The 25,951-nt window shown below is 41.0% G+C and overlaps 1 protein-coding gene across 7 annotated transcripts in view; it reads left to right on the plus strand.

Annotated features, from left to right (window-relative positions):
* Ralgapb (Ral GTPase activating protein non-catalytic subunit beta) overlaps positions 1-25,951 on the plus strand; it is an 89,632-nt gene that overhangs the window by 56,625 nt on the left and 7,056 nt on the right. For all 7 annotated transcript variants that reach the window (XM_006235420.5, XM_006235416.5, XM_006235418.5 and 4 more), the window contains 7 exons: positions 1,055-1,161; positions 2,741-2,893; positions 4,376-4,585; positions 7,979-8,137; positions 11,664-11,829; positions 14,649-14,771; positions 19,694-19,830. In XM_006235420.5, the coding sequence (XP_006235482.2) occupies positions 1,055-1,161; positions 2,741-2,893; positions 4,376-4,585; positions 7,979-8,137; positions 11,664-11,829; positions 14,649-14,771; positions 19,694-19,830 (1,055 nt within the window). The remainder of the gene's footprint in view (positions 1-1,054; positions 1,162-2,740; positions 2,894-4,375; positions 4,586-7,978; positions 8,138-11,663; positions 11,830-14,648; positions 14,772-19,693; positions 19,831-25,951) is intronic.

Consider the following 25,951-nt stretch of genomic DNA (forward strand, 5'->3'; position numbering starts at 1 on the left):
ATGAGACAAATATAACTAGGATTCAAATTCAGGTTTTCCAAACAATACTATTTTCTGTTGTTGTCCCACCACAGTAGGACTTCCTCAGTGACTAAAGACACATGCAAAAGTAACCAGAGTCTTTGAGTCCTGTACAACTTGTGTTGACTATAAGCAAGATGTCATAATTCTACAAAAGGAGAGAGCCAGCCCTGATTGCAGTACGATACCATCACATATTTCTGTCCTGTTCCTCGTAGGTTTACTGGCATTACTGTGAGATAGAATGGCACCATTCATCACTGGGCAGTTACCTTCCTTATCCCAGAGCTAAGGCTTGCCTGGCCTTTTCTTCCTGCTGCCTACTTTTCATTATCCCCACACTAAGCCATCTGTGAGCAGCCTGCAAAGTCCTAGTGCCCTTTCAGGCCTTCTGGTTCTCTTGCAAGTTTTTTTTTTTTTTTTTTTTTTTTTTTAAAAAAGGATTGCCATACTCTTGTTCCAAGTAAATTTACTGCATAGATCATCTACCCCAAAAAACCAAAAAACCAAAACCAAAATGAAAACAAAGAACAAAAATAAAGCAATTTTACACAATTATAAAGATATTTTATTTATTGAGATAGTTAATAACAGAAGAAATGAGAGCATTCGAACCAGTTTTAATTCCCATACCTGAGACTAACTGGCCTTTTAAATACACCTCCATCCCTGAACATCTGCTGGGAGGACACAGTGCCTGCCTACAGTATATACACCATAGGAGCCCCATCTGAACAAGTGTCATGTCAACACTGCAGATGTCCAACCTGTTTTCTGGGTGTTTAAGAGTGTTTGCCTTGATAAATACCATCTTACCGAACTATGTATCGAGGGATGCAAGGATGTTAGAAGAGTTAGAAGAGTGCTTGGTACAGAGTGGGGTACTGGTACTCAGGCTACTTAACTGTGGCATTGCGATTCAGGAGGCACTGAGCTAGGACTTTAATCATGAGGTGCCCTGCAGGTGATAGCAGGTTGTATATTACATGGTTGTTATCTGGAGTAAAACTTTTACACATACACTTTATTCTAGATGACTTTTTCCCCTCTGTCACTGTGCTGGTCCGGGGAATGTCTGGAAGACTCGCGTGGGCTCAGCAGCTTTGCCTTTTACCCAGAGGAGCAAAAGCAAACCAGAAGGTACATGAGAAGTTACCGTGTGTGAGTGAGTACATATACATGCGGTTGTGTGTGCATCCGTGTGTGGGCGATTTAAAGTCATAATATTCTAACAGAAAGTCCCAGGTTACATGAATGTTTCCGGTCCCTAGCCGGGTCCTCTGTCACTTAATTTATTTTTGAGTCATCTTAGGAACTTAGAATTCCAGGTCTACTGAACTCCTCACAGGAACCTTTAAAGTAAGGAGAGTTGGCAAAGCTCTCCTGCTGATCCTGATGCTCAGTTGGGATAAGGACTGCTGGTCTAAACCGTCTCAGACAGTCTGTGCAACTTTAAAGTCAGATGCATACTGGACATCAGAGAAGCTTGGATAGACCTTTGAGAGGTTTAACATTGTTTTGCATGATTCGTTCTGTATAATTGCTAATGTGCTATAAAATTTACTGTATTATTATTATTATTATTTTGGTTCTTTTTTTTCGGAGCTGGGGACTGAACCCAGGGCCTTGCGCTTCCTAGGTAAGCGCTCTACCACTGAGCTAAATCCCCAGCCCCTTTTTTTAACATTTAAAATTATGGGGCTATTACTTACTTGTTGGAAAATTCAGATAAAAAAGAGGAAATGTTAAATCACCTTTAGTCACTTTTCAGAGGGAACTAGACAGTTTGTTAGACTGATAATACTAATAATTTTACTCAGTTTCTTCAAATCACTTTTCTTTCTGTATAAGGTTAATAGCTTAAGGAAATATGCGTTTGGTATAGTACTTTGTAAATTATTACTTTTAAAGAATTTACTTATGTTACTAAAATTATTTTTAAATATTATAATGAAATTCCTCATCATTTGGCTTCTCTCCAAATTTAACACCTGAGATGTATCTGTTCGTGAGCTGAGCAGATTGCATTCTATTAGTAGCTCTGTAAGACTCAAGGGAGGGCAGAATAAGGAAGGAACTGAATTCTTTGAAGGTTCAGTGAGTGCAGTGTACATATTAGGGTAGTGTGTTGGGGTGGTGCAGATCTGGATTTGGGGTCATACTCTTAATTAAGCCAGCTAAGGTTCTGATCAAACACACTTTCTAGACATCCATGGAGTGACTTGAGAGGAAGTTTGGGTCTTTGTTCTTTTGTTTGTTAATTTGTTTTGTACTGGGGGTAAAGCCTAGGGCAACAGGGCAGAGCCTGGTAGGGCAGGGCCTGGTAGGGCAGTGCCTGGTAGGGCAAGCCTTTAGTCCTGGAGCACTCAGGAGGCAGAGGCAGGCGTAGCTCAGTGAGTTTGAGTCAAACCTGTCGTACAGAGTTCTGGGACAGCCATGGCTACACAGAGAAACCCTGTCTCAAAAAACAGAGCAAAAATCCTAGGACAATGTAGATATTAAGAAGTTTGAGTCTTAAAACTTTAAACTGCCTTAATCATTAACTTAAGAGTTGTGTGTGGGGCTGGAGAGATGGCTCAGAGGTTAAGGACACTGACTGTGCTTCCAGAGGTCCAGAGTTCTGATTAAAGCAGACCAGGAAACGGAGAGAAGACGCATCATTAGCAGTTGTTGTTGGAGATGTGCAATGCCCATAATTTCATTTGTGCTATTTTAACAGCTCTTTGTGCCTGAACCTCGCCCAGTTCCTAAAAATGATGTTGGATTTAAATATTCTGTGAAACATCGGCCATTTCCTGAAGAGGTGGACAAGATCCCTTTTGTAAAAGCAGACTTGAGCATTCCAGATTTACACGAAATTGTCACTGAAGAAGTAAGACAAGTTACTGTTCACTCCTTCTGAAAGGATAGATGCGAACATTCTTAGGGGGTAAATGGTCAGACATTGCCTTTCGTATAGGGAGGAGGGGAAGAAGGTGTGATTACCATCAGGAGGCTGGCATGTCAAAGGATGGCTGTGTAGATTTGGGCCAGTTGTTAAGAACTAAACATCTTTTAGAGACAGGCTGCCTGGGCTGTTGACAAAAGGTGTGATAACATGATCAAAATCGGATAGTAAAGGTAGATATTCAGATAGTGTAAGAAGTGGGGTTGGGATTGGAGAGGGAAATACAACCCTTGAAAGGAGCTAACATCTGAATCTCAGAACGTTTGCTCATGCATGGTTGTATTATTAAACCAGGTTGTTTAGAGATATCATGATGCATGACGGGGTGAAACTGTAATGTAGAGTTGATCAGAAGGTAAGGAATCCATATGGGTAAGTACTTTAAAAAGATAGGTACTGCAGGGCGAGGATAACCATCTGGGAGTCAAGTGAGAAAACAGCTCAGAGCAGAGATAACAGGAGACAAAAAAGCAATTGATTATGTCCTGGGGAAGAATTTTGGGGTATAGGTCTGAAAGACCCTCAGACAGAGGAGACTCTCGCTCCAGTCCTGAGGACACCCACCACCCTACAAACACATGGGACTCAGTCTTGATGTAAAAACAAGAGGTTTACTTTGGGATACTAATGCATTGGAGCTCGACATGGTCCTCACGCAGGAGGGATGTGAAGAGCCTGGAACAACAGAAATGTACAGCTTAAATAGTCATTTAAGATTACACAGTTTCATTAGCTCAGCTGTTTCAGTCCCAAGGATAACTAGGCAGATGTTTTTCGTCCTGGAGTTCCTGGGACAAGGCTGTAACCATATCAACACAGCCATTTCAGTACCAAGGACACCTGATTTGATATGTTTTCCTATCCTGGGGTTCCCAGGACAAGGACCAAGGATATCTCCAGATGTTTCTCTCCTGGAGTTCCCAGGACAAGACTATAGCTATGCCAGCACAGCTATGTCAGTACCAAGGACATCTAACTTGATATAGATTTTCTCATCTTAGGGCACAATCTATAGTGGTCAGTCAGCTTCCTGGAGATGTTTCCTGTCTTGTAATTGCCCTGCAGTAAATATGATCTATACCATCTGTTCTTATGGTTGGGCAGCTTCCTAGAGAGTGGGTGGGAATGTGCTTTCTGTACTTTCTGATCTATTGTCTAACATCTAGGGGCTAAGCAAGGGCCAGCTTAAAAGATTCTCATTCTTAAGAAATGGCTGCACTAATATCAAACGGGGATCCTTCGGGTCTAACTTTGAACTGTGTTGGCTTATGCTCTATGTTTAACTAAGACAGCAGTTAATCAGCAGAACTTACCATTTTCTTTGTTGTGTTTTGCTTTATTTTTGTTTTAAAATGGAAAGAAACTTCATTTTGGGGAAATGCTTTAAAAGTACCTGTCTTATTTCAGTTAGAAGAGAGGCATGAAAAGTTAAGAAGTGGGATGGCACAACAGATCGCTTACGAGATGCACCTGGAACAGCAGAGCGAGGGAGAATTGCAGAAGCGAAGCTTCCCTGACCCTGTCACGGACTGTAAGCCCCCACCTCCTGCCCAGGAATTCCAGACAGCCCGCCTTTTCCTTTCTCACTTTGGATTTTTGTCCTTAGAGGCATTGAAGGTAATTTTTAGAAATCTCTATGAATAAATATATCTACAAGCTAACCATCAGTTGATGATATCTATAAACTTTTGTCAAAATGAAGAAAGGTTTAAAACTAATGAACAAACAAAAAAACCAAGCTTCTATCCTGTTATCTGCTTTCAAGTCAGTGGGATTCTGGGCTGCTTTTGTGGGTTCAGTATGGGCTCCAGGACAGTGCACCCATGAAGGGATTGCTTCCGTGGTAAGCTGAGCTTGGAATTGGTTCTTTTCATTTTTTCATTTAAAAGAATGAAGTTAATTCTGTAGTAAAATTTTTCATTTATTATGTATCTGGGCTTCGGTTTGTGGTTCTAAGAATTGAATACGCATGCTAGGCAAAGCACCCTACCAGTGAGCCACATCCTCAGCCCCAGATCTGCAGTATTCCACCCCAAGCCACACACTCTTATGTTACACAGTTGGTAAGATTAGCTGGTCATGGTGACTCGTGCTTAAGTGGAGACAAAAAAGTTCAAGACCAGCCTGGTCTACATAGTGAGATCCTGTCTTTAAAAGGGGAGGGCCCTATACCCTAGTGTTATAGGTAGGTAGGTAGATAGGTAGATAACTTGCCTGAAAAGTACCACAGACCTGGACATGTGTCATTTAATTTTTTAGGAAAGCAGAAAGATGTTGCTAATTGATTTGGATTGCAGCATATAGAGAGAATATATTTTATACTGTAGAAATTATTTTGAGATGTGGAATGTAAGCATAAAACCTCTTAAAATGGAAAATGAAAGAACCTGATACGATAGTGCACGCCTTTAGTCCTACGCTTGAGAGGCAGACACAGGAAGACAGATCTCTTGAGTTAGAAACCAGCCTGGTCTACAGCGTGGGTTCCAAGCTGGCCAGGGTTCATAGCGAGGCCCTGTCTCTAAATAAATAAATGCAGAGTGAAAGACCAGAGAATGGGAATAATAGGTGCAGAAGATAACAAGGAAGGCACAGAACAAAGATCTAGCCTACAGTGATTAATGATGTTCCTGGTAGGTAAGTTACATAGCAGACACGTAAATCGAAATATCCGGGATGAAAATTACTTCATCCTTCACTAGTCTTGTTCCTGAGACTGCAGGGTGTGTCTCTTTTTAAATTAATTTATTTGTTCACTTTACATCCCAGTCAGTTTCCCCCTCCCCTGTTAGTGCTCACCCCCTTCTCTGAGAAGGGTGACACACCCCTGGGGTATGGCCAGCCTAGTCTACATAGTTGAGTTGTGGCCTAACAAAGACTACATAATGAGATCCTATCTCAAAAATAAACAAATACATATATACACACTACCCAAGGAATGTGAAAATACCCCAGCCGCCACTGAAATAGTAACACAAATTACATTTACCCTGAAAAACTTTGTACAAGAGCTACAGAAAGAAACAAGGAAAATCACAAGTACGTGAACACTGCTCACGTGGCATCTGCAGCATGCAGCACTCACAGTTCCTCATCCACAATTCAAAGTAAAAGTAGAAAACTAGGAGGTCTGACTATATTTCAAGAAAATTCACTGAATGGCAAAAATCTGAGCATACCTTTACTCCCAGCATTTGGGAAGCCAAGATAGGTGGATCTCTTAAGTTCAAGGCAGAGCTTAGGTTCAAAGCTTAAGAACAGAGAGAGTTCCAGATCAGACAAAGATCTATAATAACTCCCCATCCCTGAAAAACAAAACCAAAAAAATCCATCCTGAATTGTCATTGGGACTATTTGTAATCTTCTACTGTGACTTCCGTTTTATATCAGGAAGATAATGTCTGTGGTCAGTATTTCCCAACTCTTAATAAATCAAATTAACATGTCAAGTTCAGAATCCCCCTGTGTGAAAAAGGGTGATTCTTAGCACCCCTGAAAGTGGCTTTCCTAAAACAACAAAAACAAATACCACTGCCAACAAAACCTTGTTTTGTTAAAATTTTGTTTGACAAGATCAAAGAAGATTAGTGATTAGAAGAAAAATGAAGCAAAAATACAATTCATTTATCTATTGTGTGTGTGTGTGTGTGTGTGTGTGTGTGTGTGTGTGTGTGTGTGTGTTCTGTTTTAATGTAACCCAGAATTGGGCATCGGATCCCATTACAGATGGTTGTGAGCCACCATGTGGTTGCTGGGAATTAAACTCAGGACCTCTGGAAGAGCAGTCAGTGCTCTTAACCACTGAGCCATCTCTCCAGCTCCCAAAATGCATTTAAGTTAATGGATTTTTTATCTTTCAAGAGTTTATAGAGTAGCCAAGCAAGAAGCGTGGGAGGAGGGGTGGAGGGGTCCAACTACTCTGTAGACCAGGTTGGTCCAGCTTCCAGACTTTCTGTGGTAGTGACTTCCATTGACGTGGTGTGTTTACTACAGCAGATAAGCATATAGCTGTGGATTATTAACTGGAGTTTCTAATCTGCATTACAGTTCATTATTGCAACAGGCTAGTAAGTTCTGACAAATTGTATGAGACATGCCCACCATTGCAGGATTTAAAAAATACTACGTTACTTGTGTGTGTATCCATGTATGGACACATGCATGTTCTGTGTGCAGAGTTCCCACCGCCACCACAGATCCCTGTAAACACTGGTCTTTGTGCTATTTCTGTGTTGTTGTACCTGTTCCCTAATGGTATATGTTTAGAGTCGTGTACAACACAGTCTCACACTGTTATTTTTCCACTTAGCAACAGGGAACTTAAAATTCGTGCATGCCTTTTTTTAGGACTTAATACGTCATTTATTTTTATTAATAAGCAGTTTGTTTATCCATTTACCTATTGAAATACATCTTGGGTTCCTGTACATGTTGGCAGTTATGACTGAAGCCGTTATATAAACATCCATCATTTTCTGTGGTTATGTTTTTCTTGTACTGGGAAAAATACCAAGGTGTACAGTTGCTGCATTGTATTGAAGACAGTATGTTGGCAAGAAACTGTCACTTATCTTCCAAAGTAACTGTACTGTATTGTGTCTGTATTAGCAATGGATAAGTTTTTAAAATACATTTTTTTAAAAGTTCTGAAGGTCCTGGAAAGATGGCTCAGCTTTTAAGAACACCGTCTGCTCTTAGAGAAGATACAGATTAAATTCACAGCACCCTTGTGGCGCCTAACAACTATCTGTAGCTCCAGCCCCATAGGAGGATCCTATGTCCTCTTCTGGCCTCTGTGGGCACCATATATACACGCAGAGAAAACAGCCACATGTTGTTGCAGTCTACAAAGCATTATATTCTAGAGAAAAAAGTCCTCCGACTACATATACACTATTACCTCAGTTGTCTGAAGCAAATAAAGTAACTTGCAGTATGAGAGTCCCAAGTGCTGCTTTATGACTGGAGTACTGCAGTGATAACAATTGCTCCTTTGTCTTTGTGTGACAGGAACCTGCAAATAGTCGCCTACCTCCTCACCTTATTGCACTCGATTCTACCATACCTGGGTTTTTTGATGACATTGGGTATCTGGATCTCTTGCCATGCCGGCCTTTTGACACAGTTTTTATTTTCTATATGAAACCAGGTCAGAAAACAAACCAAGAGGTAAGGATTCTGAACTTTCCTCCTCCTCCTTCTTTCTCTGCTATAAACATAAAGTTGTCATGTCAGCTGTTTGTATTTGTACTTGCCGTGAGAATTTTATATGGATGCTTTGGCTTGTTTCATTTAGAAACTGAGTGCTGGTAACTCTGAGCCCAGTGTCCTGAGCCTTCCTACCACCAAGAAGCATGGCTAGAGGAGGAGTCATCATGGATTCCTTTTTCCTGAGGAATTCATACCCATGAGGCAGGCAGAGGAAACTAAACCACCTGAAGGTTAGCTACAGGGGGCCAGAACTGGGCCTCAAGCTTCAGAGTAGGACACGAGTCTTAAATGCTTGCTGCCCGTCTTCCTGGGGCTCCTGCCAGACAGACGTGAGCAGCAGGCTTCCTTACAGGTAGCCTGACAGTAAGCTATTTCAGTTGAGCTAAAGCATAAGATATGATGAAGTAAGAAAGGCACGGTTGGATGTGGGTAACAGAAAAGACAACAGGAGCATTGATGGAATGTGTGATATGAGAATGAAGAGCTGAGAGGAATGATGGGAAACGAGATTGAAACATGGACTAGACAGTGGCTGTGACTAGGAGAGGGTCAAAGGAAGGTGTTACAGTGTTGTGGCTGAGTGTGATCTTGGAATTGCCCTATCATTAATCTGTCATTAAATTAACATACCTATAGAAACTTCCTGAAGTGACAGAATGTTTCCATAAAAGCACTGTCTCAGATTGTGTATCAGTGAGCTGCTGATAAGAAAGTCCTCATTTCTGTTACTGACTCAGCACACCCTAAGTTCCTCCTTTCTGTTAGGCTCCAGGATTACAGGCAAACAGTATCTAAAAGGCAGTATCACTATCTAAAGGGAAGGCAGACTTGGAAGACAAACTGATAACAGAATGTGTTAATGGGGTATTAATTGTGCCTTAGGAGCCCGAGAGACCTAACCTGATCTTAAGGTTCTGAGACAAGGCCATTTCATCAGTGTGAGCGTACATTCCCCAGAGGTAAAAAGAGCATTATTGCATCCTCATGAAATTCATCAGGGCACCGGTATGCTTAGAGGTTTCGAGAAGGGAAGATGGTGGCAGCCAGAAATGAGACTTTGTCCTTTAGTTTGTTAGAATCCGAGTAAAATCAGATTAGTAAGATTAGGGTGTTGCTCACATGAAAGTATGGGGCAAGTTTTCTCCTAACTGTAAAAGACACAGGCCCTGAGGCACTTCCAAATCTATTCAGTTTTCTTGGGCTTCTGGGAGCTGAGCCATGAAGTTTTCTGAACACTTCTTGAGAATATTTGAAACCTCTCCCTAGCCAGTGGAGATTAATTTCTGGCTGCTTAGCAGGTGAGCTTCAAGGTAAATTCGAATCACTGCTTCGTGATTAAATTTTCAGAAGTTAACTACTACAGTTGTCTCATCTAGTCAGGCTGCAGGAAGATGGAAAGTTCAAGGAGAGCCGGGTTATAGAATGAGACCCTGTCTCCTAACTCACGTGAGATGGCGCCTCCGGTAAAGGAGCCACTGCTAGCCACATCTGGTGGTCTGAATTGGATCTCTAGAGCCACGTGAAGGAGAAAACTCACTCCCAGAGTTGTGTTCTGATCTCCACATGCTATGGCAATGTGCATGCTCTCACACTCCTTTTTTGGTCTCTGGCTGTCTCTCACATGTTAGAAAGACAGCCAAATAAATAATGTTTAAAAAGAACTTGAGAGCTATGGGTGGATAAAACAAATATACTTCTAGAGACTGATAGCTGTAATTTCCTTTTTTTTTTTTCAGGCATGCAGGGTTTTGCCATCAAATAACATCACATAAATGACTAGAGATTTATAGACTGGCTGCTTCACTCATTTGAGTGGAGCCTTTAAAATCATGATTTTTAAGATTTTGCTTTTGCTAACACTGTAGGCCTGGGGCAAGCTAAGAGAGTCTTATTTTTAGAAAGTTCTCCATATGGTTTTGGCACACTGTCCCTGTCTTCTTTTTGTTTCCATTTGGAAAGGAATTCCATATTTTCCTTCCTGTAGAACTGAGTGGTTAAGAGCAGCTGTTTCTTTTGTTGTGGGAGCTACCCGGTGTATTTCAGACCACTGAGCAGCATCTTTGATTTTGGGTCCCAGCATTGTTCTATCACTGTGTCTTAGTTTCTTTTCCAGTTACTGTGATAAGATACTCTGACAGAACCAAGGTAGGGGAAAGGGCTTATTTAGTTTATCATTCCAGATCCCTTATGTCAGAGAAACCAGGCAGGAGCTATGAGGAGCTGCTCACATCACACCCCATACTCAGGGAGAGCATGCAGGCTTGTATTCAACTCCCTTTCTTTCTTCTTTACATCATCAGTCCAGAATTGAGCCCATGAATGGAACTACCTGCATTCAAGGTGGTTCTTCCCACCTCAGTTAACTCAGTTAAGAAAATGCCTTATTGGGGGATGGTGATGCATGCACACCTTTAATCCCGGCAATCAGGAGGCAGAAGCAGACACATCACTTGTGAGTTCAAAGCTAGCCTGATCTACATAGTGAATTCCAGGACAGCCAGGGCTATATAGTGAGAAGATGGATGGACAGACAGACGGACGGGTGACAGAAGAGAAAGGGAGGGGGAGAGGGAGGGGAGGAGGTGGGGAAGGAAAGAAGGAAAAGAAAGAACCCTCACGGACATGCCCATAGATACCCTCATCTAGACAGTCCCAGATCGTGTCAAGTTGACAGTAAATACTAACCATCATACTGTGACAGCCAAAATATCTCCAGACTTACTGTTACCTGGAGGTCAAAATGGCCTCCAGGTGAGAATGATTGCTTAAAAATTTCCCATGTTTTCATATCTATTTGTATGTTTGTACTCATCCACACGCCATGGTATGTAAGTGGAGGTCAGAGGGCAACTTGTGGGAGTCAGTTTTCTCCTTCCACTGTTATATGTGGGATTCTGGGATCAAATTCACACTATCAGGTTTAGTAACAAGCTCCCTTACCACTGAGCCATTTCGCCAGCCCCCAAAACTACTGTTTAAAATGAGGGTTTGTCTTCTCTGTGGACAATTGAAGAAGAGAGAAACTTCTGGTTACTTTGTTTTTCTATACTGCCTATATTCTCTCCTTTGCACTAAGGAAAGGGTGTTTTCATGTTTATTAATTATACCTAATCTTTAATGATTTGTACTAGGCTTGTAGTTTTATACATTTGTCAAGGTTGTGAGCACACCCCTGTTTAACATCTCATCAAACAGGTTTGGCTCAATAATTGTTTGGCCAGAGGGAGAGTTTAGGATTTTGTTTAAATCATGCCCTATGGTCTTCAACCATCATTAACCCCTCTTTGCTCCAGAGGCAAGGGCCAGCCAGCCAACCAGCCAACTCTAGAACATGCATTTTTCACTATGGTGATACATCCCTAAATTCATGCTCAACTCTGGACCTTGATTTGTCAGAAGCTTCAAAATTCATCAGTCTTCAGGTGTGTTTATTTTAGTATATCCTTGTATTACCTTCATAACTCATGCTTGCTGTGTATTTCAGATTTTAAAGAATGTGGAATCTTCCAGAAATGTTCAGCCACATTTCCTAGAATTTTTGCTCTCGCTGGGCTGGTCAGTAGATGTGGGGAGACACCCCGGTTGGACGGGACATGTGTCCACCAGCTGGTCAATTAATAGTTGTGATGATGGTGAAGGGTCTGAACAAGGTAAAGCTTGGAATAGCTGTTTGCTGTTTTCTTGTTTGGTCATTCTTGCCCCTCCTTCCCCTTTCCTGTGAACCTTTAGTGTTTTAAACAGATGATCTCAAGGGGAAGTCTCCTTTCCTCAATGCTAATCTTTTTGGGGTCATGTTGGGGTTTGTATATTTTCTTTCTTTTTTAATTTATGTCTTTTATGTGGGAGGTTTGAGGAAGGAGGGATATGTATGTGCTCGTGGATGTAGAGGGCAGCCTGGGGAGTGTTCACTCTTTGCTCTGTATGAGTGCAGGTGGAAACTCAGGTCCCTGGGCTTGGAGGCAAGAGCCTTTACCTACAGAACCATCTTGCCACCCCTAGTTTGTCTAGTTTTATAGATGTTTCCTGTGTGTGTGAAAGATGTAATGATAGAGTAAGCCAATACAAAATTAACTACTTAATTATTACTGTGCTGTGTTGCTTTTTGTACGTGAAGAAACAAATACAGCTTCCTGTAAAAATACTTTTTTTTTTTTTTTTTGGTTCTTTTTTTCGGAGCTGGGGACCGAACCCAGGGCCTTGCGCTTCCTAGGTAAGCGCTCTACCACTGAGCTAAATCCCCAGACCCGTAAAAATACTTTTAATCTATCTAATAAACAACAGTTTCTTTCTTCTTCTTTATTTATCTATTTATTTATTTTTTTCTGTTTTGGTTGGGGAGCGTGTTTCAAGACAGGGTTTCTCTGTGTAACAGCTCTGGCTGTCCTGGAACTTGTTAGGTGAAGCAGGATGGCTTTGAACTCAGAGATCACCTTGTGTATCAGGCTAACCTGTGCTCCCAGGTGCTAGAAACAAGAATCTTTGATAGTCACCCGTCTCCGGCTCCTCCCCATCTCCACACACCTGAGAATAACTAGAATAACAAAGAGCGGCACAGATTAGCGCTTGAGGCAGAGTCTTAAGTGTTCTGGGCTCCTGAGGTCTGAGGTTATTCTCAGCTCAAGACCATGCTGTCTTATAGTTCCTTCAGCACCGGTGTGACCTGACCTCTAGTTTCTAATTTTTACTCAAGTTGGAAGAAAATATTTTGGGATATACCATAATTTTAATTTCTATGTACCCATGAAACATATGCTGGATTATATGTAAACCTTAAGTTTCTATAAGCAGAATTGATAAAAGATATGCACAGTTTTCACTTTTATAAATATGCCATCGAGCATAGTGGAGTTTTTGTATATATGGTGCTGGGAATTGAACTTTATGGCCTGACATGTGCTAGGTAAACTCTACCACTGAATAGATTTTTTTCTATACCACTTTATAAATAAGTCTTTTAAGTGCTTATGGTTTTAAGAAACAGAAACTCTGAATGAAACTGACTGAGATTTTTATTAATTTTATATGTATTATTATTGGCTATGTGTGGTTGCTCATATCTTTAATCCCAGCATTTGGGAGGCAGAAGCAAGTGGATTTCTGAGTTCAAGCCTAGCCCGTTGGTATAGAGAGTTAGCCAGGGATACATAGTTAAGACCTTGTCTTAAAAGAAAAAGTGTATGTATATATACAATACATGTGTGTATGTGGCAGGTGTGTGCATAGCGCACTACACATGTAGGTACAGAGGACAATTCTCCCCTTCCACCTTCACATGGAGTCTAGGGATTAAGCTCAGTTTTTCAGGCCTTGCAAGCACTTTTACCCACTAAACCAATGCCACTGGCCCCGGCCTAAGTTTTGAAGATCATTTATTTCTCCTATGGAACAAGACATTCCAGAGTGGTTAAGTTTGTGTGTGTGTGTGTGTGTGTGTGTGTGTGTGTGTGTGTGTGTGTGCGCGCGCGTCATCAGCACCCTTACTTTTTTTGCAGTTTTCTTTTAGATCTGTTCTCTGCATTCTTGCTTTCTGCCTACTTGCCTTCTCTCACAGGAAAAAAAGGCTGGTTCTGACTTTGCACCACACTAGCCAGAAGAAGAGAAGTAGCTGGGCCGGAGTCCCTTTTCTCCCTAAACCCTGACTCTGATAAAGAGGATGTATTTAGAGTTAGTCCACCTATGCTTATCTTCAGGCCTGCCCCACAGTGGAGACAGGCAGAGTAGATGTTGGAGCAGTGACCATAATAGATGCGGGTGCCTCCCTAGAGTTTCAGCTGGGGCCCATGTCTAGTTTTGTAAGTAGAATGTTACTAGAACTTAGCCATACTCCATTTATGTTGTATATAATTGCTCTGGTCCTACAGTGCTAGAAGTGGATAGTTGTAGCAGAGACATACTGCCTGCAGAGCATCAAGGATTAATATCTGGTTCTTGGCAGAAAACGTGTGTGAACCTCTGCTCTAAACTTCTTATGTACGACATCTTTACCAGCATGAAGTCATGTAATGTTAGGTAAAATGATAGGAAAGTAAGCATGTTTTTATATATTTCCTTTCCTGGAAATCTGTGCAACATCCTGTGAAGGTCCTGATCTTTTATATCACATTGGTTTTGAATGTGCATTTTAACTGAGACTTGGAGTAGTTAGGGGTGTTTTAATTCATTCTTTCTGGTGTAGAGCAGATGCTTCCCTTGTATGTTTTTACATCACTGACTGTCGGAGAAGGGAGAGCAGCTCAGCTGAGGAGCAGTAGAGAGTCCAGGTCTACTCTAGAATATTTTACAAACTGGGGAATTATGATCCAAAATTACCATAAGGACACTTAGTCAACACTCATGGTTTGTTCTTCTCACCTACAAATTGGTTCTTGTTAAAAAATGTTATTGCTTTATAAAGTGGCTAGATTTCATGAACAAGAAGATGGATGTGCCCAACTTTCTGAAGTAGTGATATGTTGTTTCTTATTTGTAGATGAAGTAACTTCCTCTGAAGATGTTGGGGCTAGCATTTTCAATGGGCAGAAGAAGGTGCTGTATTATGCTGATGCCCTAACGGAAATAGCTTTTGTGGTTCCTTCTCCTGTGGAGTCATTGAGTAAGAACATGTTTTGCACAGTGCTGTTTTACCATCTGTTCACTCCTTGGTGTGTTGTTATGCATTGGAGGAGATTTTGAAGTCCCAGAGGCATTATTTAGCTTCTAAGCAAAGCTGCTATAACTGTAAATATGCACACTGTGAAGTTCGGTCATCACTTAGCCTTCTGTAGTGTGTGAGTTACTTTTCTGGTTCTATTACTAGTTTATTCTAAAACATGGTTTCAGAAGTTTCAGGCCATCAGATGGAATAGACGTGGTGGAGTGGCATAGTCCCTGGTAGTGGGAACTTAGACAGCTTCTTACATCACTGCAAGCTAGGAAGTGGGAACCAGGGCCAGAACCAGCAGTCAGGCCTCAACCTCAAAGGTCACTTCCCAGTGACCTATTTCTGCTACCTGTACCACTTCCTAAAGCTTTTATGGTCTACGCATAGCACCAATAACTGGAAAGGAAAGAAGTACTTAAAATATGAACCTATAAGGAATTTCTCAGATACAACTTTAATACTCTGTATATAGCCCCAGTGGCTTGAAGCTGTCTCATAATACATAATTCATCAGTCCAACTCTCAAAGAGTTGCCACAACTCTAACAGTTTCCACAGCGCTCAAAGCTGCCAAGTCTCTCTCTCAGACTCAAGATAGCTGTCACCTGCAAGCCCCTGTCAAATAAAAAGAAGGTCAAAAACATCTGATACAGAATGGCACAGAGTAAAGCATTTACTTTCCAAAACCAGGGAGTAAGAAAATAGCTAAGAAAGATGGGACTGAAGCAAAACTAAAGCCCGGAAATCCAAATGTTATTCTGTAACTGTGTCTCTGGCAATCTGGGAACATTGTTATGTGATATGAACTCATAACAGACCTGAACATCCTGTCCCTGTGCCCTTTGGAGTTATAATGCACTGTCAGGCCCATCTTGGTTTAATTCCACTCCACCTACAGCTTTCTTTGACAATAGGGCGTTAACGTCTCTGACACATTGTAATCTCCATCACAACTTTGGTTTCATCATTAACATCTTCACACACAGCCTGCTCTGAGCCTTCTTGCAAAGTTTCCACCCCATGACACACTACCTGCCTCACAGGCTTTTTTTCTTTTTGGTAGAGGGTGGGAGGAGTTTTGATATGGGTTTCTTTGTAGCTCTGGCTGTGATAGAACTCACTCTGTAGACCAGGCTGACCTCAGACTCACAGAGATCCACCTGCCTCTACATCTTGAGTGCTGGGATTAAAGACATGTACCACCATGCCCAGCTTAGTCCTTTTATTTAATGTCAGCCTCGTTGAGTTTTTTTTTTTTTTTTTTTTTTTTGGTTCTTTTTTTCGGAGCTGGGGACCGAACCCAGGGCCTTGCGCTTCCTAGGTAAGCGCTCTACCACTGAGCTAAATCCCCAGCCCCTCGTTGAGTTTTTTAAAACACAGATAAAATGTAGATAAATTCTTTTGTCAGTCCCTAGTAAAATCATTGTCTGAAACTCAATGAGTAGTCTTTACTGTCTGAATCTCTGTTGGCATGTCTTGTCCTAATAGAACTGCCCATTAAGCTCTGCTTACAGCATTCTAGAGCTTCTCTGGCCTACATCTCCACACATCCCCCTGCTGATCAGTTCTGACGGCCTATAAACACATGGTTGAGTATGGTCACAGAAGCAACTTCACTTCCTTGGTACCAGTTTTCTTTAATAGTTACTTTTGTGTTTGACCCAGTTTGCTTTCTATGGCTATGATATAACACCAAGTCCAACTTGGGATGGAAAAGGTTTAATACGCCTTAAAGATTAAAGTCTATCGTCAAGGAGAGCAAGGGCAGGCACTCAAGCAGGAGCCTGGAGTCAGAAGCTAAATTAGCAGAAACCATCAAGGGGCACTGCTTACTACTCAGTCCCAGGCTCCTGTTCAGCTACATTTATTAGAGGGCCCTGGCCTATCTGTGAAGTAGTAACATTCACAGTGGGTTGGGCTCTCCTGCATCAATTAGTAGTTAAAAAATAGCCCGAAAGACATACCCACAGGCCTTCATTTGAGGCTCCCTCTTCCCAGGTATGTCAAGTTGACAAAACTAGACAGTGTTGGTTACCAAAATATCTGACAGAAATAGGGATGAAAGGTCTGTTTTGGTTGATGGTTTTAGAAGTTTTCATCCTCATTGTAATAATGCCATGGCAGAATGCCTAGTCCATAGCTGTGGTAGCATATGGCAGTGACTTCTCACCGTGGCAGACAAGAAAGTGGATGCCAGGGTCAGAATCAATGGCTAGGTATTTACTTCACAGGACCTTTCCCAGTGCCTTGTCTCCCAGGCTCTACCCACTAAGGCTCCCCAGATCCCCAGAGTAGTGCCACCAGCTAGAGAAGAAGTATTCAAAGTAGGAGCCTGTGAAGGCAGTTTCATATTGAAAACACAGCAGGACATACTTAAAAGAGAAGTGGGGTAATGTTAATTCTGCCCTCCCTTTTTTTGGCTATCACATTTTCATGTGTATATGTTGTACTGTGTCTATATTTCTCCACTAGCCTTTTGCACACCCCTCTGTATATACATTGTTAAATTGAAATTCAGCATGAAAGAAAACATGCTCTAGCTTACCTATCATCCCCCCTGCTCCAGTTGTTCCCTTTCACGTCAGGCTTATTCCTCTCCCTTCTTCCTTCTTATCAGATATTTTATGTATATCTAGATTGCATATATGAAAAAACGAGAGGTTTGTCTTTCATGGTCATTTTATTGGGCACTGATCTCCTGTTTGATCCAATTTCCAGCATTTGACATATTTTTTTTTTTTTTTGGTTCTTTTTTTCGGAGCTGGGGACCGAACCCAGGGCCTTGCGCTTCCTAGGTAAGCGCTCTACCACTGAGCTAAATCCCCAGCCCCGACATATTTTTTTCTTTATGTGCTCATCTAATGAATCTTTGAGTAAAATCCCACTTCAACCCTAGATTTGTCTTTTCATCTAGCGTAACTGAGTACAGGCTGTGGTCAATTCTTTCACAATGGTGAGTAAAGCCTTCCTACCTTTAGATGTGAGAGTCTTTACTTGGAACCCCATATAAACCTAGAGCTAGAGGCTCTCAGGGTGCTACCATGCTCACCTGTAGACATAGGCAGAAAATCTTGAGCAGCCCAGAAAAGATGGCACTGTGTTTGCAGATTGAGTATGAATACTCTTTCTTAATCTAAACTCACGAGCGTATTTTGCTTAAAATATTGGTGTGGCCTGGAGAGTTGGTTCAGCAGTTAAGACCACTTGTTCTTCCAGAAGACCCAGCTTCAGTTCTGAGCACCCATGCTGAGTGGCTCAATCACCTATAACTCTAGTTCTAGATCCCACAGCCTTTTATAGGTGTGCACACCCCACACACACACTTAAATACATTTGAAAACTATTGGTCTTTTGCAGATTAATCTCATTTTTTGTCTGGGTAGACAGTAAGTGGAAAAATCACCTTCACAAGTGTGAGATACGATACATCACACTTGATGGCCTCATCTCCACAGTAAATACGTTTGCTGTGTATAGCTTAGCAGCTTCTCTACCTTTGTACTTGCCCCTATTACACTGTAGGTGCCTATGATTTTCACGCTCTGTATTATTTTTGTTTCTAGTAGAATGAACTTTACGTGATCAGTATCATAGTATTTATTTGCCTTCCCTTCAAAGCTGTGGTCTGCCTCCTTATTCCAGAGATTAAGGCCCAGCTGTCTCTGTAGGCCGAGTACCTGCCTGGTTTCTCTGCTTGAGTAACCTGCACTAGCAAGTCTTCGGAGACCTAGAGGCTTTGGCTCACACTGTGGTTCCCACAATTGAGTCTTAGCCTACGATCATGATATATGCCTAATGCCACTTCCATTGCATGCTCTGACTCAACCTCTGTTGATATTTATTTATTCTTTCTTTTTTCTTTTTTTTTTTTCTCTTTTTTTCTGAGCTGGGGACCGAACCCAGGGCCTTGCGCTTGCTAGGCAAGTGCTCTACCACTGAGCTAAATCCCCAAGCCCCTCTGTTGATATTTATATTCTGGGGCCAGAAGGACAGCTCTGGTTTAGAGTATTTGTTACTCTTCCAGATGATCCAGGTTTGACTTCCTATACCTACATGGTAGCCTACAACCATCTGTAACTCCAGTCCCAGGAATCCAGTGCCCTTTTATGACTTTCTTGGGTACCAAGCATATATGTGATGTGTTTACACACGGGCTGCCAAACCATTTGTTTACATAAAATAAATGTTTGTATTTTTCTGGGGGTTTTGCTCATTTGTTTAGCTTTTACTGCTACCAAATTGTTCTTTAAATTCAGACTAGGTCCTTTGGGTGTCTCAATGTCTACTTAAATGGGTTTTTTGATTGAGTATATAATATAAATATTTCAAAAAATAACTGATAGCTTTGAATTTATTTCTGGTCTTACCTCAGTTATTCTGTAGAGCAGGAGATGACAAACTATAGTGCACAAGACAAATCCAGCCAATAAATTTATGGCTTTTAAAAAAATTTAAAGTGTTTCTCTTAGATGTATGAATATTTTGCTTGCAGATATGTGTGTGCATGACATGCATGCCGTTGGTGCCAATGAAGGCTAGAAGAGGGCAGGGGATTCCCTGGAACTGAAGTTACAGATGGTTATAAGCCACCATGTGTATGGTCCCCTACAATAGCAGCCATTGCTCTAAGCTGCTGAGCTGTCTTTCCAGCACCAACCTTTTACATTTTTTTCAAGTTATAAATAAGATGCAAAGAAGAGTATTCTGCAAAGACCTCTATGAGCAGCTAATTCTGTAATAAGGTCCCCTGCTCCTTCACAGGATGTCTGTTGGACTTGCTGTGGACACGGTGCTTTGTTTAAGTTACTTAGGGTAGTTAGACTTCTGCTCCAGAAAAGTAGCGGATTCTTATAATCTTTTTTCTTTACCTTGTAGCTGATTCATTGGAAAGTAACATCTCAGACCAAGATAGTGACTCAAATATGGATCTTATGCCGGGAATTCTGAAGCAGCCACCCCTGACGCTTGAGTTGGTCCCCAATCACACAGACAGTCTTAATTCCTCACAAAGGGTAAGTTGTTTTATTGACTTGCTGAAAACTTTGTGAAGTGACAGTAGTTGTAGAATCACATCTGAAAGTTTCTTAGTTTTTTCAAAGCAGAGGTATAAGTATAGCAAGAATACTGATTCATTAACTTAAGTGTTTTAAAATGAATTACTGAATTTTTTCATTCTTTTTTTTAAAAAAAAGATTTATTTATTTATTATATATGAGTACACTGTAGCTGTCTTCCAGCACACCAGAAGAAGGCATCAGATCTCATTACAGATGGTTGAGCTGGGATTACAGATGTGGTTGCTGGGAATTGAACTCAGGACCTCTGGAAGAACAGTCAGTGCTCTTAACCACTGAGCCATCTCTCCAGCCCATTTTTCATTTTCTAATCTATATAAATAGTTGGTTCTGAGACATCGTTTTCCTTGTTTTAACATTCTGATGCCATGGTTGGTTCTCTTGCTCACTCCTGTTTAAGTGGAGGCTTTTCTTTGTCCTTAATAATATCCACTGAGCAGACTTTCCCATCATTCAGCTAAGAACTGACTGTATAATGGTGACAGATTCCGGAGGCTCTAAGGACTGCAGCTCTCCCTTGGCTGTTGCTTTGCTTTCAGCCATTTTGTGACCCAGATTCAACTCTGATCTAAAAACACTAAAAGGAAAATTGCAGACATAAGCAATAAGTAAGTTTAAAATACTGTAACATCCTAGAAAACTTGGAAAAGCTGCCTCTTCCAACCTAGAATGTTGATCGTCCTTTTGTTCAGTGTCTGTCAGTGTACTGTGTGTGCTGCCCCATACTCACTTTATTGGTTTGTGTCATGAAATGTAGAGCTGCGATGCCTACGTTGTCACAGTGCTTTACTGTATCTTTCGTGAGGCATCGCTTCACATTACATCATCCCAGGAAGAGGAATGAATGCAGCATGGAAAGGGTTCTTGAGGGAAGAGACAAGTTTATATAGGCTTTTATTAAAGTACATTGTAAATTGTCCTGTTTTATTGCTGTCGTTAAGACATTTATTTCAAGGGTGTTTTGTTGGTTTTTTTTTTCCTTGTAGTTGTGCACTTGAAAAAGAATACTATAGGATTGGGTAGTGACTGGTTTCAAAATCTTTTGAGTGTGCCCCTGTGGGTAAGGAGGCTGCTGGGCATAGTTACATCTGTGGAGTGTGGCACGTGGCTCCTACTGCATAGGGGAGGCTTTTGCTTGTATATTTCTTATTAGTGGATGCTATTTCTTTACTGTGTTTCCCCTTTAGTCTTTATTGAAAAATGACCAAGTGATAACAAGAGTACATGAGAATACTGTAAGAATGGGAAGATTGATTTAGAACAAATAATAAAAACGACAAAGTGTAAACCCAGCCACAGTCATTCTTATATATGATTGTAATTTGGTTCCTTCTACAGTAAAAATTACTACTCCCTCTCCTCTCTGTCCCCAGTACTGGGGGAATTAAGCTTAGAGACTCACTCGTGTTAGCCAAATGTTTCCTCACTATATCAGCACTCCTCTTTATTTTTAGTTTGAGACAGGATCTCACTAAGTTGCCCTGGCTGACTAGAACACATTCTGCAGCACAGGCAAGCCTTGAGCCTCCTGTTCTCCTGCCTCAGCGGCATCCCTAGCTATAGCTATAAAGATTATTTTTAGCATAGGTAAACATGCTTAATTTGGTAAAAATACCAAGTTATATGACTCCTAAATGTGGACTGAGTTTAAACTTCATAAGGTTAAAAGGCCTCACAGAACATGATTTGAAAGGAATGCAGAGTGCAGACATTATCTTGATTCTCATAATTCTGAATGTTAACATAGTTATTCTTTTATACCCAGAGAATGACAGCTCTTAAAGCATCTTGTTTTTTTTTTTGTTTTGTTTTTTTTTCTCGGAGCTGGGGACCGAACCCAGGGCCTTGCGCTTCCTAGGCAAGCGCTCTACCACTGAGCTAAATCCCCAGCCCTTGCATCTTGTTTTTTTAATCACATATTCTTTTCAGACAGGGGAAAAAAAAAACCCCAAAAAAACCAACCCTAAAGTTTAACACTTGCTGGTGAGGAGAAAGCCAGCAAACCCTAAACAGAAGTGAGCCTCAAACAACATAATAAAGCACACCGAGTAAAATAGTAGCCAGTGTCCTGTCTACATGCTATGCACTCTTTTGAACACTTTCCTCTAAGGTGAATGAGAGTGCCAAGATGTTTGCTCTTTCTTCTGCCTCTTCTTGGAGAAATGGGGGTCCAATTGAAAAATAAGGCAAGGAAAAAAGTAAAATACACAGAAATTGGGAAGCAAAGAATAAAGCTGTATTTGCCAGTGGCATGACTATGTATATAGGAAACGTTAAGGAATCTGTTTAAGTCCGTTGGAATCATTAAGTGAGCATAGCAGGACTGCAGGAAAGAGTGCCACCATGTTGACCAAGATTTGAAGGTGACTCCCAGTGACCCTTGCTTTTTTATTGTCTTCCTCATGCGTATGATAAGACCTGTGACTATGAAGAAGAAAGTCACTAATCCCTTAGTAATGGTCTATGGTAAGAGAGAATCACGTGAAATCCTAAAGAACTCAGAAAATGACTGCAAGTATATTCAAAGATGCTGGGTATGGTGGTGCCCTCCTTAACCCTGGCACCCGGGAGGCAGAGGAGGCAGATCTCCGTGAGTTCATGCTCTGCCAGGGATGCACAGTGAGACCCTGTCTTAGAGAGGGGAAGAAAACAAACAAACAAACAAACAAATAAATATATAAGAAAGACACAAATTCCTGAATGAATTCTAAGAAAACAGGAGAACAAACAAACAGAAGAGAGCTGAATGAAATGAGAAAGCTCATACAGGAGCCAGTGACATGGCACAGTGACATGGCACAGGGTAAGAATATTTGTCATCACACCTGACAACCTGAGTTTGATTACTGCAACTTACATGGTGAAAAAAGAAAAACTGTTTCCACAAGTCGTCCTCTGTCCTCAACATACATGCTGTGTGTAGCATGTACATAAAAAATATGTAAAAACTTTAAATTAAGACAGTCAATACAGGCTATGAAAGAGCAACTCAATAATGAGAAATACTGAAGAACAAGCAAATTGAAGTTCAGGAATTGAAAGACAGTAAGTTGAATGGAAGGTTCATGGGAAACCTCATGAATGGAAGTGAGTGATCGGGGAGGAGAGCATATCAGAACTTGAAAACGAGGTAGGGAAGTTGGGACAATTGAACACGGACAAAGACTAAGTTAGTAAGAAAACAAGAGCAGTACTTTCAAGATGTTTGTGATACTGTGGAGGCCAGATCCAAGAATTCTGGGCATAGGGAAACAGAATTTTCATTCTAAAGACAGAAAGACTTGATAAATTCATCCTAAAGACTGACTTTACCATTTCAGTAAAATCAGACCATTTCCCAAAACTAGGGGGAAAGATGCCAGTTCTGATACAGGAAGCACATAGAATGTGAGAGTAGAGAAGAACCCCCACATCCCAGCACGACTAAATCACTACACCAAACAAAGAAAACAGGCTGGGCTAGGAAGGCGGCTCGGTGGACACAGTTGTGCCTAGAGCACTGAGTGCAATGAACCATCCATGTTACAGCCAGGAATGGCATGTGCTTGCAGTTCCAGCACTGGGGAGAAAGGCAGTTCTCAGGCTCACTGGCATGCCTGCTAGCCTACTTTGTGAGTTCCAGTCAATGTAAGACCCTGTTGAAGGTAACGAGTCAATCCCAGTTGGTGGTTCACAGTCAGTTACACATGTCCCCTTCTCACTACTGCACTTGACTTGTTTAAAAACCTGTCTTTATAATAGAGCATGGACAGCACCAGGGAACAGCACCCACGGTTGACTCTGGTCTTCACATGTGCACACAAATGAAACATGCATGTGTACACACACAAAGAAAATATTGAAAGCATCAAGAAAGAAATACCAAGTCATGTATAAAGGCAGATACATGAGAGAAAATTTCTTCAACAGAATTTTTTTTTTTTACAGATTTTTGTTTTTTATTTTTGAGATTATAACATAGTTAGGTCATTTCTCCCTTTTCTTTCCTCCCTCCAAATCTTCCCATATACCCCTTCTCTTTTTCAAATTAATGGCCTCTTTTTTTCCCCCAGCTGACCCGTTTCATCCTCAACAGAAACTTTTAAAACCTTAAAACTGTGAGAGATAACGTATTTTGTAAGGCCCTTGTAAATCCAGACTACTACCCTCAGCAAATCAATCATAATTGAAAAAGAAGATTTCTGTGATATGGCTAAAAGAACTCATGACCACTAGGCTAGCTCCATAGAGATAACAAAGGGAGTCCTTTGGACTAAATAGGAATCAAAATAAATCTGTGAGGATATAGAAGCAAGCAAACCCTTTTAGTTAAGCAAGGGAGAAGTAGGAAAACACCATTCTAAGACCAACCGAAAAGAAAACAAAGAATTAAAAAAAATGAAATTCAGAAAATTATCAGGACATGCCTTAAAAATACATATTACACAGAAAATCTAGAAAACATGGACAATTTTCTGGGTATAGAGGCATATCAAAATTAAATCAAAGTGATATCATTTTAATATACTTATAACAAGCAACACTGTTGAAGTACTTATTTAAGGAAAGAAAAGACAAAGAACATAGATAGAGAGAGAGAGAGAGAGAGAGAGAGAGAGAGAGAGAGAGAGATTTCCTAAAAAATACTGAGCTTGACTGCTGAGTTCTGCTGACTTCCAAAGGGCTACCACAGGAAAAGGTTGAGGCACTTTTGGGTTTTTCTGAAACCAATGTCCAGTACCAAAACAAGATACAGACATAACAAAAAGAAGATTATAGATCAAGCTACGTAACTAAAAATTCTCAACTAAATATTTGCATGTTGAAATCAAGAGTATTGAAAAGATCACGATCAAGTTGTCTTTATTCTAGAGATTTAGCTATGTTCAAATACAGAAATCATCAGTAAGGGGCTAGAGAGACGGCTCAGCCGTTAAGAGCACTGACCGCTCTTCCAGAGGTCCTGAGTTCAATTCTCAGAAACCACATGGTGGCTCACAACCATCTGTAATGGGAGCTGATGCCCTCTTCTGGTGTGTCTGAAGACACACATTGTACTCATATAAGTAAAATGAATAAGTCTTAAAAAAAAAAACAAACCTGAAAGAAATCATCAATAAATGTAGTAATATACCACATGTTTTCTCTAGGATAGATACCAGATGATCATCTCAATTGATTTGAAGGTTTTTTTTTTTTTTTTTTTTTTGGTTCTTTTTTTCGGAGCTGGGGACCGAACCCAGGGCCTTGCGCTTCCTAGGTAAGCGCTCTACCACTGAGCTAAATCCCCAGCCCCTGATTTGAAGGTTTTATGACAAGATCTGAATCCCTTCATGATAAAAGCCCTGAAGAGGGGCTAGAGAGATGGCTTAGTGGGCAAACAAAGCAATTACTGTTTGGTTCCCAACATCTCTGTTGGGTACCTCACAATTACATATCACCCCAGCTCCAGGGGATCCTGTGCCCTCTTCCGGCCCTCCTTGGGCACCCACACATGAACATACACAGATAAAATAAGACAGATAATCCTAATGGCCACTAACTGAGGAATGGTTAAACAGTGAAATTTCAAGCATAGTAAGAAGTGCACCCTTATATAAATAATGATTTAAAGACACATACCAAAAATAGTTCATTAAAAACAAGCCGGTTGAGTGGCAGAGAAGACAAGTGTGTATGAGCTTTTTCTAAAGAGCAGGGAACTCTTGTCTATTTTGCAGACAGCATGAGGGCAATTAGATATAAATTACTATTGGAACACCTATCTAGAAGCTGGGAATAACTTCCCAGTGTTGCATTTTAGAGACTAAGATCTCCAGACAAAGTGGTGGTATTTCAAGCTTCTAAGCAGAGATACTGAAGAACTATTTGGCAAATTTATTTCACACTTTCTTCCCAAAGTGACTTTGGTGACATAAATACATCACTAATCATCTTGATAAATGTCCAGTCAGGTCATTTAAAACAACAATAACGGGCTGGAGAGATGGCTCAGCGGTTAAGAGAACCCGACTGCTCTCCTAGAGGTCCTGAGTTCAATTCCCAGCAACCATATGGTGGCTCACAACCATCTGTAAAG

The sequence above is a fragment of the Rattus norvegicus genome, chromosome 3, assembly GCF_036323735.1.
Source record: "Rattus norvegicus strain BN/NHsdMcwi chromosome 3, GRCr8, whole genome shotgun sequence".
NCBI classification, from domain to species: Eukaryota; Metazoa; Chordata; class Mammalia; order Rodentia; family Muridae; genus Rattus; species Rattus norvegicus.